A 19,427-nucleotide genomic window follows, 5' to 3' on the forward strand; every position below is an offset into this window, starting at 1 on the left:
AGGGGCATGAGCCAACAAACAGGCCCCGGGCTGACGGGGACCGCACGCTGACACACACAGCTGGCTGCCTGGACCCAGGATCTTTATTTAAAACCGGGGCCTCGCTTTGCTTCTTGCCCGCGACACATTTTTGTCAACGTCTCTGCCTCATGCCGCTCCTAGGGAGGTGAGACCCCATTTTCAGCTTGACCGTTTGCTTCTCCTAATTTTTCATCCAAGCGCCAGGGGCCGCCTTCCGTGGCTCAGGATTCTAATATTTGCTGACAGCAGCAAATGGAGATAAGCTATTTTACTTTATTATCTGCTGCCTTGGTTTTTATTGCTCTCCTATTTTTTTATTTTATTTTGAGGAGCATTTTAGGTAAGTTATTAAAAACAATGCCTGCTGGGTGAGGAGAGAGTGTTACCTGGCGGGGAAGTATTTGCATGTGGGGGAGGGGAAGAGGCAGGGGGGCGGGGGTTGGGGGGCCGGGGCAGGGGGGTGGCGCAGGACAGGCCGCCCTCTGGCGAGGGTTTTATTGAACATCAGGAGGAAGATGCTGGTCTGTGTTTGTGCTGGTGCTTTCTCCGGCCGATGCAACTGTGCTGTTACAGTGACCTTCAAAAATCTCTGTTGTCACTGACATTGAAAAGCAGGTGTGGCCTAATTGATTTTCTCTTTAACAAACCATGTGTGGCTCTGCGTCAGGAGGAACATGCCGGGGGCTGGCAGGAGGGACTGGCTGATGGGTGACCACGCAGGGCCAGGGACTGGCTGCTCCCAGGGCCAGCTTCTCCTCCTCCTGGACTCAGACCGGGCTGAGTAAGGGCCGTGATGGAGAACGCCACTCGTTAACACATGTAGTGCAGACAGGGACTGGAGAGCTTAGTGAGTATTCTTGCCCCAGGCGCTCCTGCAGGGGAGGGCTCCCCAGGGCCAATTAGTATGTTTGCAGACCAGTTGTTGACAACTATGGTAGGAGTATTTACACCACGGAAATGGGCAAACCCTACAAACCATGCCCCTCCCCTCCCCCCACCCTCAGGAGCCGTTTCCCACACTCATTGTGAGAAGGGCAGCATGGCAGCAGGGAACATGGGTTGGGGTTGGACACTCTGGGGCTGTGTGACTAAAGCTAGCCACGTTGCCTCTCTGTTCCCGTCTGTAGGATGGATAATGACGCCCACGCCAAAGGCCTGATGTGAGGACTGAGGGAGAGAACATAAGCTAAGCTAAGCTAAACTAAACTGGCAAGTGGTTGCTGGAATGCTAACAGTTTGCTGCCTCTCCCGCTATTTGAAAAGCATTAGGCTAATTTTCATTTGGCTCTTTTTGCTTCTCTCTTCTCTTTAAATATACTTTTGGCCGAGCCCTGACATGCATTGAGCCCGAAGAAAACACAAAAGCAAAGACTTCCCAAGGGAGAAATGCCGTTTTCCTCTGACCTGTCACGTGGCCTGCCTCCAGGCTCATCACACAGTGAAAGGGTCAACCGCCCGCCTTTCTCATCCCCTGGCCTCCGTGGCTGTAATGCGTAATTACATTAAATGTGGTTTTTTAACATTGTGATGTTTAAGCTCCTGGAACTGTCAGGGGAAGACAGGTCCTAACAAAGCAACTGTATGTGCAGCTTGTGGTGTCACCACCATGCTCTATAATTATAAGAAAACTAGTTGTCATAGCAACTGCCACACAGACCGAGCCTCCTTCTGGAGATGCTGACAAGCTCCCAGCGCCGGAATCGGAGCAGTTCGGAGAGAATGTGGCTCCCTGAGGGGGTTCAGCTCTCTCGGGAGATAATCACGAGCTCATTCTAATTCCACATCCTGCACCTTGTGGCACCGTGCAACCTGATAGGCTCTAGAACGCACTGGCGGCGTGACCTTGGACCAGTCACCTCACCTCCATGGGCCTGTTCCCGCTTGTAAAACGGGGTACCAGTGCCCCCTTCGGAGGGGAGTGTGTTGATTGTGTTTGGGCCTTGCAGGTGGCCTGCACAGAGCCGTCTGCACTGTGTGTATCTAAGACACCTTCCATTAACCTCTTCACTGCGGACAAAGAAAAAGAAAAAGTGCTGAATTAGGGGCTGTTTTTATAATCTTCATTATAATAATTATTAATCTTGATAGTATTTGTAGCTAGATAACCAGGTTGTAAATAGAAATTCTAGCATGAATCATGCATATTAGGAAGAAGGAGCGGGGAGGGAGGGAGAGAATATTTGGCGACATGAAACTGACTTCCATCCTCCGATATTTTTCCGTTATCGCACTTCTCTGAGGCTAAGAAAAGTATCTCTAATCTCTGAAAACATCTCGAAACAGAGATGTTTCTTGTCTCCGTCTTTGCGCCTCACTTTCCTGTTTGTAAAATTCGGAGTCGGTGGCTGGTGCCCAGGGCCTCTCCTGTCTCTGATGTTTGCCGACAGCGGTTCTCAGCCAGGGACGACTTGGCTCCCCGGGGACACTTGGCAGCGTCTGGAGACATTTGTGGTTGTCAGGACTGGTGTGTGTGCGTGGCCTTTAATGGCATTTAATGGGTAGAGGCCAGCAATGCTGTTAAGCCTCCTAAGGGACAGGAGAGCCCCATAACAAAGAATTATCCGGCCCCCAAATGTCAGTAGTGTCAAGGCTGAGAAACCTCGGCCTAGGATTTCCCGCCGTGGCTATTGGTCTAAAACATAAATCACACCGCTGTCAGCCCACCTGGGGCTGCAGGTGTGGCGGGTGGCGGCTGACACTCCCAGCCAGCTCCCGGTCACTGCGGTCCTAGCAGAACCAGTGGAGAAAAAGACAGAGGACTTCGCAAGGGCCTGGGGCTTCATAAAAACGAGACGGCTATGGGGGTGGGACCGTGCATTCCTTCGGCTTTTCTTTTCTCTTGATGCTGAATAACTCAATGATCAAACGTGATTGTTTTTGTGGGCAAACACAATAGAATGTACAGAATGCACTTTAGGTCCATAATAGCGTTCCTGTGATTTTCCTGTGGAGGATAAAGATGAGTCTTTTCCAGCTTCAGTCTTTGATTTTGACATTCCAAGTCGCAGACAATGCATGTCTCTTCTCGAAGTCCAGTGTGGCCACTTCTTCCTCCTGCTTGAAACCATCCTGGGGCCGCCCCTGGCTTCCGGGTGGGATCTGGGCCTCTCGGTCCATGGAACCTGCTCTCTGAACCTGTCTCTTGCTCCTCTCTTCCGCCTCCTCTCCTTCCGGAATTACTCTTGGAATCCTGGACACACCACCCAGGTTGCCCCCACTCCTCAGCTTAGCTGTCCCCGCCGCCCTGAATGCTCCCCCCTTCATCATCTAGTGCACACCTGTTCATCTCATACCCCCCACCCCCCAAATCACCTCCTGCATGCACCTGTCCTCACAGCTGGCCGTTTCCTCCTCTGGGACCTTACCCCTGGGGATCTGTCACCTTGACCTCCTTCGGCAGTTCCTTCCTCACCTGCATTTTTCCATGGCCCTATGGATCTGGCTCTGAGGACAGTTCTGCATCCCTATGACCATCGACCCTGCGAGGCCAGTCATTTTCCTTTTAAAATAAAAGGAACACAATTACACATGAAAATCCCAACAGAATAGAACGGCATGGACTGGAAGGAAGTCTCCTTTCTCTCTCCAATAATCCTTCTCACCCCAGATATCCATCGTCTGTGCCTGTGCTGTCCACATGTGGCTACATGCAGTTACATTCATGAAAATGAACCAAAACTCACACTTCAATTCCTCAGTCACACGAGTCACCTTTCAAGTGCTCAGTGGCCATGTGAGCCTAGTGGCTACCAGATGGACAGCTCAGGTCTGTGGGCCATTTCCGTCATTGCAGAACGCTCTATCGGTCAGTTCAGAAATAGCTTCTGATGTTCTCACGCCTTTTCTACACATCGGCACATGTATCTTTATATACGCATGTATACATTTGGTACCTTTTCATTTTCTCAAATGGGACCATTTTATACACATTCTTCTATACCTTGCTTTTCCCTCTTAATCATAATCTCAGCGATCCTTCTGCATCCGCACATCGAGGTCCTTTTCTGTTCTTGTTGGTGATGTACAACGAGAACGGCCCTAATCTTCCTCAATCAGACCCCTATTGTTCCAGCTCTCAGTCCTCTGCAGTGAACTTCCTAGCTTCCTAGTGTGTGTGACACACACACACACACACACACACACACACGTCTTTCCTAGATTTCGCAAGTATATTTGGAGGGTACAAGAATCTTCATCTTAAAAGTCTTGCCAGAGACTACGGTAATCTCCAATTTTAATGGATTTTGCCACATTATCTTCCAAACTTGTCCCACCAGTCCTTCCTCCACCATCCCTACAAATGCGTTCTTCCCGCATTGTTACTGTTGCCAAGCTGATGGGTAGAGAATGGCACCTCGGCTTTGTCTAAATGTGTCTTTCTTTCATTATTGGTGAGATCGAGCCTCTGTCCGTGTACTTATGGATCTTGACCTTGGCTTCTTGCCTGGAAAATGTTCTATTTGGTTGGAGCACCTGTTAGTCCCTCCTCCTGATGTGCATGGCCTCCTCCCCCAGCTGGGGACGCAGTCCTTCTCAGGTGTGTGATCCTTTCTCAGTTGCCCTCTGCCTTTTGGCTTTGGTTACGGTGTAACTTCTTTTCCAAGCCTGTGGGATTTCTCCCTTTGGCTTTAATCACAAACTCCAGAAGGCATAAAGGAAAATATTGATACCCTCAACTCTATAAAAATCCAGGCCTTCTCCCTCCCTAAACTCTTATTTTCTCCTGGTGCTTCTTTTATTTTATTTCTTATGTTAAAATTTGGATCCATCTGGAATTTGTAAAGAGTAAGCTGGGAATCCAATGTTATTTCTTAGTGAGTGGCCAGTGGGCAGTTGTCTGTGGTCACCAGCTAATCCTCTCTCTGACTTGACATGCCACCTTTTTAAGACACGGATTCCAATATGTATGTGAGTTACTTCTGTGCTCTCTTTTCTTCCATTGGTCTGACAATTATTTGGTATTGAAAATCAAGACAATACCAACTTTTCTCAGTTACGTAGTTTTATAATACATCTTAAAATCTATGTAAACGGTTCTTCCCCCATTCCTTTTACTTTTCAGAAACTCCTTACCCATTCTTACATGCTTGTTTCTCCATAAATATTAATATATTGTTTAGGTTCCAAGAATCATGCTACTTTTTAATTTGGGTTCCATAAACTTATCGATTAATTTGAGGAGAAGTTACATCTTTAGAAATTTGAGTCTGTCTAGAAACAAGATTGAACTTCGCATCTGTTGAAGCCTTTGTTCAGGATTCTCATGAGCTTTGAAATCATCTTTACAGTCTTATTTCATTTATTTCAAAGCATTTCACTTATTTTTTTGTTGTTGATATTTTTAGAAAGGGCACCTTGTTCCATTATATATTTAAACTGGTTGTTATTTATACTTAATAAAAATGCTTTTGAATCTTGTACATTTTGGTAAGTACAAGATTGGTATTAGTGTACAATTTTTCTTATTGTTTCTAATAATTTGTTTAAAAATTATTTTGGATTTTCTACACATATAATTGTATCATCTGTCCATAATGCTACTATCGCCTTCTTTTGCTGGTATTTAGTCTTCTTTTGTTATTTCTTCTTTTCCATTTTTACACTCCTAATGTCATTTTCTTATCCAGTTGCATTGGTCAGTACTGGTCTACTGTTTCTAGTGTTTGACCATGTACATTCTGAGGGATTCTTTTCTGCATTTAAGGAGAAGATCATGTGGTTTGGCTTCTTTGACCTAGTTTTATGGTGAATTGTGCTGATAGAGTTTTAAATATTAAGCCATTCTGACATGCCCTCCTTTGGTCATGGTGTAGCACTGAATTCTGTTTGCTAATATATTAGTTAATTTTTTTCTTTATTAATATTGTGAGGCTGCGTTGTGTGTGTGTGTGTGTGTGTGTGTGTGTGTGTGCTGTCTTTGTCAGGTATGGTATTAGTGTTATGCTGCCTTTGTAAAGAGAACATACCTTTTTCTTTCACCAAGCTCTGGGAAATTTAAAAGAGGAGAAAAATAATCTGTTTCTTCAAGTTTGTTTTTTAAACCAAAAAAAGAATTAACCCATTAAACCATCTGGCTTGGTGAAATTTGGAAGGGTGTGGGTGGTTTTCAGTAAATATGTGAAGAATTAATAGACAAATTCCGTTTTGTACCTAGGTACCCCTCTTGAACTATGACATTTTGAAACGAACCCATTGTCATCTCTTAATTGTAACTCCCTTCAGAGATGGTGCTCCAAGGGGCCCCTTCAGGCACTAAGCATTGACAGAGCAGCCACCACCATGGGGTAGGCGGTATGGGCAGCTCATGGGATCCCAGGCACGGCCCACATGTGCCGTCCCGGAAGGCTGGCTGCCGCCGAAGCCCCCGTTCTCGTGAATTTGATTTGAAAGCTGCCTGGCTGATCATGGAACATGGACCGAGCCCAGGGCTCTGTGCTCACAGTGACTGCGCTCTGTGCATCAGTCACACTGACCCTCCGCACAGCCTTCCCCGCAGCGGCACAGCCAAGGCAGCGGGCCCCTTCCTGTGCAGGAGCCGCGGCCGCTCGATGCTGGGCCGCCCCGTCTCCGGGAGGGGAGCCCGACCCGCCTCACTCTCCAGCTCCCCGTGTGACTCGCTTCTCTTTCCCTCCCTGAGATGCAGATACTGATGTTGACTGTAGATTGGATGAGCTAGCAGACGGAAAGCACCAGAACGCAGTGGGCACCTGGTAAACCTGAGTCCGCCGCCTTGCTTTGGTATCTCCCCGATACCTGGCCCAGCAGCGCCGGACTAGGATGAGGACCGTCAGGGATCGTTTTTAGACCCCAAGCCGTGACGGTCTCCCTGTCTCCCCACTTCACCCCTCCAGTCAACTGCCAACCACACCGGCAGAGTAATTTTTAAATCTCAGCTGTGCCCGTCAGGGAGCAGCAGCCAGTAGCTACCTGCCAGCTCTCTGGTCCTCCCGCCACATTTCCCTCTGAGGCCCACGCACCCCGAGTGAGCTTGCCTGTTTCCCTTCCAAGCTTCCTCCTGGCCATCTGCACCGCCCACAGCTGCAGGCCTTTGCACAGCCCTCCCCCCTCCCCGCCCCCCCCGCCCCCCCCCCCGCCCCTCCTGGTGCTGTCCTGACCTCAGGGCTCTCCCGAGGCAGGGGCTGCTGTGGCGTCTCCGCCTCCCATGTGCCCGGCCGGGCCGTGAACAAGGTGTTCCGCCAGGATCAGGGCCACAATTAGTCTTTGGGTTGCGTGGTGAAATGTGAATGAGATTTTCTCCATTTCAGTTCTCAGAGGAGCCCTCGGGAAACGGTTCTTTAAAACACGAAAATGAGGCCGGGAAAATCAATTGCGCTCCTCGCTGCAGGAGATGAAGGCAAGCGTGACTTTCCCGAGCCTCCCAGGGCAGCGCAGTATAGGGGGTGGGGTGGAGGCACCTTTCGTTCTAATGTGGATTTCAAGCGGGGCCCAGGCTGGGAGCCGCCAAGCCTCAGCCGCCGCCTGTGGAATTCAGGAGCACACGGTGGCAACGCCCCCAGCGCCTCACGGCCTTTTTCCTATTTTTAAGCAACAATGAGCCGGCTGCAGCCTTGCCCACAGCTAAACACCCACGGCCACCACGCCTCCTTCCACGGTGGAGGGGAAGGCCAGACACTGGGCAGGAGGTGGGCATTGACGGCGTCTCCCAGGCCCAGGCCCTGTGCCTGCGGCCTCCAGCCTCTCCTTGGGCCTCCAGACCAGCCCTGGGGGCAGCACTGTCATCCCTTCTCTGTACAGAGGAAAGTCAGGGCCAGGGACAGAGCGACCGCCTGGGCCACCTGGGTGAGGAGCCACGTGTGCATCTTCTGCGCAGTCGCGTGTTATCATCTCGGGAGTCTGTGGATGTTTAACGATCCAGGTCCTGTCTTTGGTCAGGCTTCCAGAAAACCCAGAGCCACCGTGCTGCCCCTGCTGCAGGTACGGGCTGGGCTAGACCCGCCTCCAGGAAGGGCTGTCCTCCATCCTTCCCTTTATTCGCTGCTATTTTCCTCATCTGTGAAATGGGGACATAACAGCACCACCGACCTCTGAGGGCTGTGCAGGCACGTGGAGAGGCGCTGGCATGCTCGAGGCAGCACTGGGCACACAACCATCTCCCCGGGGGTGTCAGGGCTGCTAAATCCTGGGGCCTGCACGGTGCCTGCAGTCATTTCTGGAACCAGAGAGGATGGAGTACAAATAGGATGAATGAAGCTGGTCAGGTGGCACTTACTGACTTCCTACTGATTGATTAATTGATTGATTGATCGGCCAAGCCCTGGGGTCCTCCAGCAGGGCCCTCAAGGAGCAAACAGCTGGGTCCAAACTCAGGTCTCACCCAGGCAGGTGTCAAACCTGCTTCCTCAGCCGCTTACTGACCCTGCAAAGAGCAGCTTCCCCTGCAGGAAGGGATGCTGACCCTGCGCTCTGGGTCATGACGCCCTCGCATCCCGCCCGCTGGGCCGCTGGGCGGGAGGGCGAGGTCACAGGTGAGTAGCACAAAGCCCGACCCGGACCCGGACCCGGAGCGCAGCCACGGAACCGGGTGAGGGAAGGTCAGGCCACCAGGGCCAGCCCTGCCTCGTGCTGAGCGCAGGGGCCTCTGCGTGCGGGCGGGCTGTGTGCAGCCCCGCGGGTCTGCTGGCTGAGGCGCTCGACTTTGTAGCCAGGCAGTTTATAAGGGACAGGCTCTCCCATTATGAGGAGCGGGGGAGAGAGGGGAGAGGCTGGGGCCTGGTTCCTTCCCCAGGAAAACCAGGGAAAGTTAATTAAGGCTGTGACTTTTCTGGTGCAAGTAGAGGTCCAGCTGGGCAGCCTGCTATTTGAGAGACAGGAAGTCAGCAACTGGCTCCACAGGCCACTGCCTGAGGCAGGCATTTCAACAGCGACGCCTGCCCGACCCAGCCCGGCTGGCCGGCCGGCGGGATGCCCAGCCCAGCAGGAGCCTCACGTCGGGTCTGTGGGAGTCGCCCGTGTGCCTGGCCCTGTGCCTGGGCCGAGGGCACTCCAATGGATCCCACGTCTGCAGGTAGGGAGACTGCGGCCCAGAGAGGGGGTGCCACTTGCTTAAGTCACACAGCCAGTCTGCTCCTAGGGCCTGCTCCTGCCACCTCCCCCCGATCCCCTCCTACACCCTGCACCCCAGGCTCTGAGGAGCCTGCCGCACCCCGAACCCATGGAAGCCTTTGTTTCATAACAAACTCACATACAATCAGGGGAGCAGTACAGGAGCTTCGGCCCCGTCTGCTCAAAGTCCGCCGCCTGCACGCGGGGACGGACCTGTAGCCACAGTCACTCCCGTGGGGACAGCAAGGCCGGTGGCATCTCAGCTACCGACTCTCCCTCCGTCACAACAGCCCCACTCAGATGGGTGGGGCCTTCTTGTCTCTGGACCACGTTTTACAAAATGCAGGCGACTGACAAGGTTGCAGTGGAAGCTCCAACGCCTCCCCGGCCCAGCGGCCCAGCAGCCCGGCAGGAGGAGGCCCGGGCGTGTGGGGAGATGTAGGAAGAAGGGGTGCAGCCTGGCCTGGCTGTGACGGAGGGGTCCCCGCGGTAAGACCGCTCCTGCACGGGCTCCATGCGCCAGGCGCGCACACCGGGGGCCGGGCTGGTAGCAGATGCTCCGTAAATGTTAGGTCCTTGTTCTCCACACCCCACTGTGCCTGGCAGGAGAGGGCGCGGGGCTATTTCATGGACACGCAGTCCTGGCCCTTTAACCCCCACCCCCCGGCACCGCAGCTGGCCGCAGGTGCTGCTGGTCTTCTCCCTGACTCCCTCGGGCCCAGCGTCCCCGCTTCTAGAACAGACGGGGGGCGGCGGGGGGCAGTCTGGTCTTAGCCTTTACTGCTACCTGATCCCGAAGTCACCACTTCTGAAACCTTGTTTCCTGTAAAATAGGTTGTTGAAAGGTTTAAAAAACGAAAGCTTAGATTTGCATCCACTGCCCCCGGTTTAAGAGCTGAGGAGTTGAACTTACAGCTCAGGGTCTGTCTCTTCTTCAAAAGCCGAGTCAGCCATTATCTGGCCTCCTCCCGTCCTTGCCAACAGGTGTTGTGCCGGGGAGATGGGCGCGTTCCTCCGGTCCCTCCAGCGCCCTCACGCCCCTTCCTCACACGGGGACGTCCTTGCTGGCTCCTGCCACCTGACCGCTCTGGGCCGGCACGCAGGCGGTGACGAGGGAAGCGTGCTCCTTCCCACAGGCGGTCTGGGTCGGGGTGCCGTGTCCAGGTCTCATTTCTACTGGTCCTGGGTTTACGGCTTATAGAGCCACCACCTCCTGTGGCACGGCCGCTGCCCGTCCTGAAGGGGGCGCGCTGCACGGCCTGTCCTCTGCTGCAGGCTGACCCTTGGTGTGAGCTCTCAAATGAGAAACCCAGAGGAGTGGGAGGCCAGAGGCCCCGCCCCTCATCCCTCATTTTTAATGCTCATGCGAAAGCGAATTAGCCTGGGAACTGAGCTACAGCTCTGGCAGGTTCCAATGTAAACCGAGCCTTTTCCTTTCAAGGGTTCCACCAATATTAACGCACTGCTGGCCCTGGCCGGTCTCACCTCCCGCCTCCTTCCTGCGGGGGTGCCCCTGGGTTCCGGGAGAGACAAGTCCGAGGCCGCAGATGCTCCCTTTCCTTTCACAAGGCAGCCCACCCAGGAGACTCATCGCCCCCCACCCGCCCCAGCGTGGGCGCCTTAATGGGCTGGGGCTTCCACGGGGAGCTGCCCCAGCGGGGTGATGGCGCAAGCCCTCGGGGTGGGGTGGGAGCATGCTTCCCCCCTGTGCTCCGGAGGCAGCCGCCTGGGTGAGTGCGCAGGGCCAGCCTCCGGGCCAGCGGAGCCCAAACCTGCTGCCCCGGCACCGCGTCTGAGTTCCCTCAGGCCCGTGGCTTCTCTGGGCCTCATGCCTTCATTTATCAAATGGGAGGATGGTGAGACCTACTTGGTAGGGCTGGTTTTAAACATTAATAAGAGATCAAGTTAAACAGCCTCACTGTGGTTAGTAATTCTCAATGTCCCTCTTAATCTTTCCCAATGAAGTCATCTTGGATGTGGGAGCCTCCCTGTCCGGACGCTGAGCCCAGCGGAGGTTCACAGAGCAGACGCCCACTCTCGGCCGGTCCTGCCATGCGGGGCTCGGCATTCCCACCCAAGGCTGGCTCACCGAGGCGCCCTGCGGTGTTGGTGGCACCGTGTGGGCACACTGAGCCTCTCGCACCGGTTCTGGGAGAGGTGGGGGCCCTCCTCCGAGCCCAGACCCCAGACGCCAGAGGCCAAGCTTGTAAGCAGACCTTCCCAGGGCTGGCAGCCTCAGGCCCCGCTGTCACCCCTTCTCTGTGAGAACTCCTGTCGGGGCAACTGTGTGTGTCAGTGTGTGTGTGTCTGTATGCCCGTGAGTCTGTGTGCTGGTGTGTGTGTATGTTGGTGTATGTCAGTGTGTGTGTATGCTGGTGTGTGTGTGTGTGTGTGTGTGTCAGTGTGTATGTGTCTGTATGCCTGTGAGTCTGTGTGCTGGTGTGTGTGTATGTTGGTATGTCAGTGTGTGTGTGTGTGTGTGTCTGTGTGTGTGTACAGGGCGGGAGGGGTGAGGAGGCAGAGCCTGGAGAGAAACCCTTTCTCCTCCTGGGAACATGCACACTGAGAGCGGGCCGACATGCTGCGTCCCCAGCGTGGCCGGCTGTGCGGGCCCCTGCGCTTGCTGTCGCCGTGCGGCTGGGTGGTTCCGCCTGCGCAGGAGCCGTGGCGTGTGGAGCAGCTTCGCTGGCCCGGAGCCCCACCGGCACGCGTAGCAGAGCCACACACTGGAGCTGGAAGACGACGATTTCTCATTTTCCAAACCAATTTTGCTGACCTGATTTTCTTTTCTTTATCAACTCTTGTGCCAAGAAAGGGGATTGAGGAATGGAAGTAACTTAATGGAACGCGCTGTGTGCTGCAGGGCTGGTGTCTCCATGGCGACGGGATGCAGGCTGCGTGCAGACGTGGGCTGAGATGCACTGAGACAGCTGTGCCTCTGACGGGGCCGGGTGCATGGATGGCCTCCTGGACTCGCGTGGAAATGCTGGTTCCTGGGCGCTGAACCGACAGGGGGCCGGGACCTCGGGGTGCAGGACCCAGGACTTTGTATCTGATCTACCTCCTTCCATGGCTCTGAGGCTCAGGGAGTCGCAGGCCCATGGTGTCAGGCCGTGAGTCAGCCCACGGGGGTGTGGCGCACTCTCAGCCTCATCACCAACTGTTCAGAGGAGTAATTTCGGGAGATCCCTCAGTGCAGCAGGGGCCATGGATGGGAGGGAGATGGGAGGGGCCAGGGAGGACACGCCCACCTCAGGAGCTTCAGCCCCATCAGCACAAACCACCAGCAGACCCTTTAAGTAGCAGGACCCACGGGCCCTCGGAGGCCCCAGGACCGAGGGCACAGCCTTGCCCTGAGGGTGTAGGTAGTTGGGGGACACAGGTCACGGCTGATGGCAGCACGGTGCACTAGCAAACCCTGATGGTTCTCACGCCGAGGAGACCCCTGACCCAGACTCAGCTCCGTGGTTGCAGGGAAAACAGCGATGGCAGCGGGAGGCACTCGCCGGTCACTTCCACATTCGCACGGGATCGCCGCGGTTGTCCCTCGTGACCGTGTGTGTGCGGACTGGTGCGGTGCTGAGCCATTTTCCGGATGGGAGAACTGAGGCCTCCTCGGTTCCGCTGGTCCCCGCAGGCATGCGAGCAGGTCCTGGGCCGCAAGGGGCAGGAAGCGAAGCCGCAGGAGAACAGGGTTCCTGGGGGACGTGTGTGCGTAGGAACAGGCGGCAAGCGAGTGAGAACGTGCCTGAGATGGTGGCTGGTAGTGACGGCTGTTTTCCTCTTGGACTTCCACCTTTGTCTTTTTAATCACAGGCAATGAATTATTAATAAAAATATCGCTCATGTAGTTAGAGATACACTGGCAGTGGGACATGTGGTGGCAGTGGGACTTCGGACCCGAGTCCCTAGCCTCACTCTGCCCCATGCGTGTAAAGCCGTCATTCCCTCAGCGTCTGGACAGCCCGGCCCCAAAGGCGCTGCTCCGACTGCCGGCCCAGCGCCGGGAGGCGGCGGGACTTCTGCAGCCGCTGGCAAGGTGCAGGGTGGCGGCGTCTGTCTCTGGGGGCCCAGCTGTCACATACAAAGGACGGGTGTCCGCGGGCAGCTGCTTCATCTCCCCACGAAGCGCCCGCTCCTGACGCGCTGGGTCTGCTGCTTCCGGGCTCCAGGGTGTGCCCTCCTCACAGCAAAGAGCAGTTGTGGGGCCTGTGGGGCCTGATGCTGCGGAAGGAGGTTCCTTACAGAGCAAGACCCAGCGATCTCCCTCCTCCCTAGGTCAGGGCGGGGCTGGAGGTCCCAGCTTGGGAACAGAGACCAAACATATACCATCCTCCGGCTGCATGCTCACACGCACTCCATCCTCCGGCTGCATGCTCACACGGGCTCCATCCTCCGGCTGCATGCTCACACGCGCTCCATCCTCCGGCTGCATGCTCACACGCGCTCCATCCTCCGGCTGCATGCTCACACACACTCCATCTTCCGGCTGCATGCTCACACACACTCCATCCTCCGGCTACATGCTCACACACCCTCCATCCTCCGGCTGCATGCTCACACACACTCCATCCCCTGGCTGCATGCTCACACGCACTCCATCCTCCGGCTGCATGCTCACACGCACTCCATCCTCCGGCTGCATGCTCACACACACTCCATCCTCCGGCTACATGCTCACACGCACTCCATCCTCCGGCTGCATGCTCACACGCACTCCATCCTCCGGCTGCATGCTCACACGCACTCCATCCTCCGGCTGCATGCTCACACGCACTCCATCCTCCGGCTGCATGCTCACACGGGCTCCATCCTCCGGCTGCATGCTCACACGGGCTCCATCCTCCGGCTGCATGCTCACATGGACAGGGTCTGACCGTAGGGTTCAGACAGACACCCTGCGTCCAACTTTCCCTTCGCCAAGTCCTCCCGTCCATGCGCCCAGATGCCAACAAACAACCCCATTTGTGGAGCAACCGCACGCCGCTTCCTCCTGTCTGTGCACCCCCGGCCTGGGCGGCCAGGAGAGGGCATGGGGACCCCAACGTCGATATGATTATTTTTTTTCTTCTGAATCAAAACACCCTCCTCTCATGAGAGGAGAACTCCATGTTTCTAGGCCGACTGACTCAGTGGGCTGCCAGCTTTGAAAGGGCCTGAGAAAAAACATATATAAACAACATATATATTGGACCTCGGTGCTGGTGCCAGGTGGTGAGGGAAAAGAAAAGAAATGCAAAAATAAAAGAAATAAAAAGAGCATGAGACAAACACACAGCTGGTTATGTAACACCCGATGCGTGCTATCCTGGGGCTGGGCCGGCCAGCTGTTCACAGGGACCGGGCCAGCCCCCGGGGCCCAGGGATCCGCCAGGCACCCCTCTCCCGTCGACCCGCACCGCCCCGGTTTGTTGGGTCTGTGTTATTTTGAAGGCTTGCTGGTCCTTCGCGTTAGGGGCTGGGCTTGGGCTTGGCGATGAGACCAGCGGAGCAGGGCGGGGCCTGGCCTTCGATGCTGAAAGGGCCTCTGTGCTGGCGGTTGTGCGAGTCCGCGTGGGGGCGCGGGGGCCGCAGGTGAGAAGCAGCGATGGCGTGGGCCAGGGTGGAGGTGACCGAGGCGACAAGCGGGCGGACGGCGGACGTGTCTGAAGGCAGAGGGACAGTGCCTGCCGGCAGGCTGAGCATAGAACCTGCGGAGAATAGCGCCACGGCGGACGTCCAGGGTTTGGCCTGAGCCCGCGAGGGCGGGGCGGACATTCCCGGCGGCGGAACGGGCAGGGCCCAGGTCGGGGGCGGGAACGTGTCCTGGGCGTCCACGTGGAGGTGAGCAAGCAGTGACACCTGAGAGTGGACCTCGGGCCGGCCCGGTGGTGAGGGAATGATCGGCCCCCGCCCCCAGAGAGCTCGCGGGGAAAGTAAATGGGGGGGGGGGAGTCATGTTGGACCCAGAAGCAGCTTCAGAAAGTATCTGGCAGGAGGGAAACCGAGGCCCAGAGAGCGCAGGTGGTTTGCTCAGGGTCACACTGCAAGTGAGCGACACCCCGTCCCTTGCCCGCCCCCCCCGGGCCCCCCCCCCAGGCTCGAAGGCTGCCGCCTGAGGCAGGAAGCCAGCGGTGACCCTTTCTGTCCCCCCAGGTCACCATCCTGGTCAGCCTGGCCCTCGCCTTCCTCGCCTGCATCGTGTTCCTGGTGGTTTACAAAGCCTTCACCTACGACCACAGCTGCCCCGAGGGGTTTGTCTACAAGGTAAGGGCCTCCGGGTGAGCTTCCGGGGGAGGCTTATCAATGTCTTCTTCTCTCTGGCGCCCAGATTCCGGGTCCGCCCCACCCTGCAGACTGTTTAAGGGGTGGCCGAGGGTCTGCCACTTGGCACGAAGGACTGGTCTCGGGGGACAGTAGACGAGGTGCACCCTGCTGTGAGGCGTCGCAGTGAGGAGAGTCCTGCTCCCTGGGGGACACTGCCCGTCCCGGCCTCGGGGCTGTCCCTGGCCAGAGCGTCCTGGTCTGAGGGCTGCGTCCTGTCCCCACGGCCCGCAGAGATGGATGACAGGCAGCTGCTGAGGGGCCCCAGGTCGCAGCCCCACTCTGCTCCTTCCCTCCAAGACCTGGGCCGGCTGCGTGGCCCCGGGCGTCTCCTCGCCCCCTGAACCTCAGCTGTCTTACCTGCCAAATGGGCGCGCATCGTCTGCCCACAGGCTTTCGTGAGGCTCGAAGGAGAGAACTTAGTAAAGTCAGCCAGCGAAGGGCCTTCTACATCAGCCTTTCCCACCTCACAGACCGCTGGTTAGCGACCGCTGTTCCAGATAACCGCTCTCCACAAACGTTCGTCAGAATAGACGTCTGATCCTGATCTAGAGCAGGGGACGTGCGCCTTCATCAATTACCCTTCCCGGGAGCCCACGCTGGGCGTTTCATGCACGTTCCCTCCGTGGAGCTGCACCCCATTGAGAAATACAGGGGTTCGGCCCATTTCCATCCGACGGAAGGGAGGTGAAGGGCATTTGGGGAGCAGCAGTTTCTGAGACGTCACCCAACATTGCAAAGTGAGGGAGTCGCACGTGCAACGTCCCCTTCAAAGCAGGTTCCCCAGGAAAGGTGCCACGTGTCTCCCGAAGACACGTCCTGAGCAGGAGCCCGGGCTCTGGGTGGTGGTGACACTGTCATCGGGGGCAGGTGCGTACGCTGCGACGTAGCCACACGGGGGACTCCGTGCTGCAGTGACCGTAAGGCAGGGAGGTGTCCAGACCCGGACACGGAATCCCCCCCAGGATAAGACAAAGGCAGAGGTGCCTCAGAGTGTGAGGGAGAGGGGGCGGGGCGGGTGTGCTTCCATTGGCAGAGACGCTCCCTAAGAAATGCACTGGAAAACGAAGACATGTGGGTCCTGGGGGACAGTTAGGGTCCAGGGCCCCAGAGCCAGGCCCCCGCCCGCGTCTTGCTGAACATCTGCCCTTGATGGTGGAATTGCATCGATGCGGTCAGGAACCAGGCTTTTTACAAATAGATGCTTGTATTGATCTCAGACAGGAAGGGAGAGGGAGAGAGAGAGAAACATCAATGATAAGAGAACCATCGATCAGCTGCCTCCTGCACACCCCCTACTGGGGATTGAGCCCACAATCCGGGCATGTGCCCGTGAGTGGAATCGAACCCGGAACCCTTCAGTTCGCAGGCCGGTGCTGACCCAAACCGGCCAGGGCGGGAACCAAGGCTTTGATGGAGAGGAGACACAAGAGCAAACTAAAGGAAATAGGCGGCCACGGCTGCGGGCAGGGCGTGGGGTGGGGTGACGGGAGCCGCAGGTGAGGGGGACCCGGTGGCGCCCACAGCGGCCGCGGCGGTGACCAGCCAGTGACAGAGGAGGCAGCTGAGTTAGCACCGTGAGGCCTCCTTGTCCCGCCTCAGGGAGTGTCGGCCTCGAGGGCGATGGTGACCTGGCGGGGGAGGCCGGCTGGGCCCCGCGGGGGGGGGGGGGGGGGGGTTGCCAGGCGGCGGGAGGGGGTGCGCGGTGCTCACCGGCTCTCTCGTCCCCAGCACAAGCGCTGCATCCCGGCCTCCCTGGACGCCTACTACTCGTCGCAGGAGCCCAGCTCCCGGAGCCGCTTCTACACGGTCATCAGCCACTACAGCGTGGCCAAGCAGAGCACCGCCCGCGCCATCGGGCCCTGGCTCTCGGCCGCCGCCGTCATCCACGAGCCCAAGCCGCCCAAGACCCAGGGCCACTAGGGGCCGCCGCAGCCGGGGGGCGGGGCGCAGGGGGGACCCCGCTGGCTAAAAGCTCCAGTTACCAGACCAGGCTGTCCTCCCGGGGTGGGGGGCGGGGGGCTCCCCTGAACTTCCATGCGCTGGCGTCGTCCAAATCGCTTTCTTTTCGTTCCTGGTATTGTCGCTTCTCCCCGAGTCCGGCTCGTGTACAAAGGCATGTTGCGTGTTGACCGTCCCCATGTAAGACATGTTCAAGGCCACTGCTTCGTGTTTGTTAGGAAACATTAAAAACAGGACAGGAGACAGAACACCAACAGGAAAAGGGTGAGCGGGCTGCGTGGGGAGGCGTGGAGGGCGGCGAGGACCCTCGGCTGCTCAGATGAGGGGCCGCAGCTTCTGTGTGGGCTCTGGGGGTGCGGGACCCGGGGCGACACAGCGGGGCTCTGTGGGAGCCACAGCTCACCGTCACAGCCCCCAGCAGGGGTGCCCTGCAGGTCGGCACAGACGTGTGAGGGTTTCCGAGCCGCCTGGGGGGGGGGTGTCCGCAAACAGGAGCGGGCGACTCCGTGTCTTTTCCTGGTGTTTCTAGAGCCTCACCTGGGCGCTGCCCTCATTCCTGACAGGCCGGGGGGGGGGGGGGGGGCTCCTGAAAGCGCACAGGCACCCGATTTTAAACTTTTGTTCGGTTGTTTGTTTCCCAAAGTGCTAATAGCAATGAGAAGAACAATAAAGGTCGTAACCAGGAAGCTCAGGGGGGGCCGGAGACCCAAGGCGGGGGCCGCAGCGACGTGAGCTGGTTAAGCGACATCCGTCCACCCCTGAGCTGGTTTAGATGCTCCTGACAAGGAGGCGGCACCGGCCTCAGCCCGCCCCACCCTGGCCCCGAACCCCCTCGGCACCCACAGTGCGCCCCACAAACACTCTGGGGAGGCCCACTCTGCGGGCGTGGGCTGCAGGCTGGGAGGTGTGCTTTGAGATGAGGTTTCCGCACGGAGCTCTGACGGCCATGCCAGGGCCTGGGTGGCTGCTGTGCGGCCGTCATTGTCATTGTGCACAGCAGCTGGGCCGAGAGCAGTGGCTCCCGGCGTCCCGCCAAGGCCACCGTCCGACCCTCCCCCCTCCGCCCGGCCGCAGGTCACCCACCTCCATCCGTCGTCCACAGCCCGCGACAAGCTGTCCCTAGCCCAGCCGCTGAGCGCTTTCTAACTTCGTGGTGTATTTTTGTCAGTAGGTAGCAGAGGCTGAGTATTTTTTGTGTAATTCTTGAACTTTTCTGACAGGAAACAAATAAAGATAGATGTGTCTGAGAGTCGTGGCCTTCCTTTATCTTCTGCTCCCGGGCCGGCGGGGAGAGGCTGGGGCAGGGTCCCCGGGGCTGGGCCTGGAATTGGTTGGTGGGGGGACCTCCATCCTGAAACGATGCCGAGGTCAGAAGCAAGAACCAAGAGAGGCACCTGGCTACCTGCCTGCAGCCCAGGTCCTGCCCTGTGAGCGCCTGGGGGGCCGGCTGTGCGGGCCAGGCTCTCATCTCTGTGAGCGCCTGCAGGCCGGCTGTGTGGAGTAGCACCCAGCCTTTCCCTGCCTGCAGCCCCGGTCCTGCCCTGTGAGCGCCTGCAGGCCGGCTGTGCTAGGCCAGGCTCTCAGCTCTGTGAGCACCTGCAGGCTGGCTGTGTGGAGTAGCACCCAGCCTTTCCCTGCCTGCAGCCCACCCAGGTCCTGCCCTGTGAGTGCCTGGGGGGCCGGCTGTGCGGGGCAGCACCCAGCCTTTCCCTGCCTGCGGCCTGGAGGTGGAGCCAACGTGGAAGCAGCAAGGAAGGGCTAGGAGCACCTGTGCCCCGACCTAATGCGATTGGCCGCTAGCCCCCAGCCTGAGGGGGAGGCTGGGCGATGGGTGGGGCCCACTCCTGCTTGGCTCATTTAAATCTTCTCATGGCCTTGGGAGGTAGGGGTTTCAGAGGGGTGAAGAGGGGCCGAGGGCTGTGGCAGCTGAGCTGGGATCCAACGCAGGTAAGTGCTCCTTGGCCGCTCACCCCACCCCCCCGCCCCCACCCCGCTTCTGTGAGACCCTGAGCCGTCCGTCCGTCCGTCTGTTCGTCTGTGGAGGCTGCGGCTCATCCTCAGACGTCAAGTCGCAGAGT

The 19,427-nt window shown here is 57.4% G+C and overlaps 1 protein-coding gene across 1 annotated transcript in view; it reads left to right on the forward strand.

The window, feature by feature from the left end:
* The window catches only part of NSG2 (neuronal vesicle trafficking associated 2), a 33,844-nt gene extending 15,246 nt beyond the window's left edge, over window positions 1–18,598 (forward strand). Inside the window, exons 4-5 of the mRNA XM_081092944.1 lie at window positions 15,220–15,330; window positions 17,119–18,598. Of these exons, the coding sequence (XP_080949070.1) occupies window positions 15,220–15,330; window positions 17,119–17,310 (303 nt within the window). The 3' untranslated portion in view covers window positions 17,311–18,598. The remainder of the gene's footprint in view (window positions 1–15,219; window positions 15,331–17,118) is intronic.
* Window positions 18,599–19,427: the final 829 nt, after the last annotated feature.

This window comes from Myotis nattereri (assembly GCF_964212035.1).
Source record: "Myotis nattereri genome assembly, chromosome: 5".
In the NCBI taxonomy this organism is placed as follows: Eukaryota; Metazoa; Chordata; class Mammalia; order Chiroptera; family Vespertilionidae; genus Myotis; species Myotis nattereri.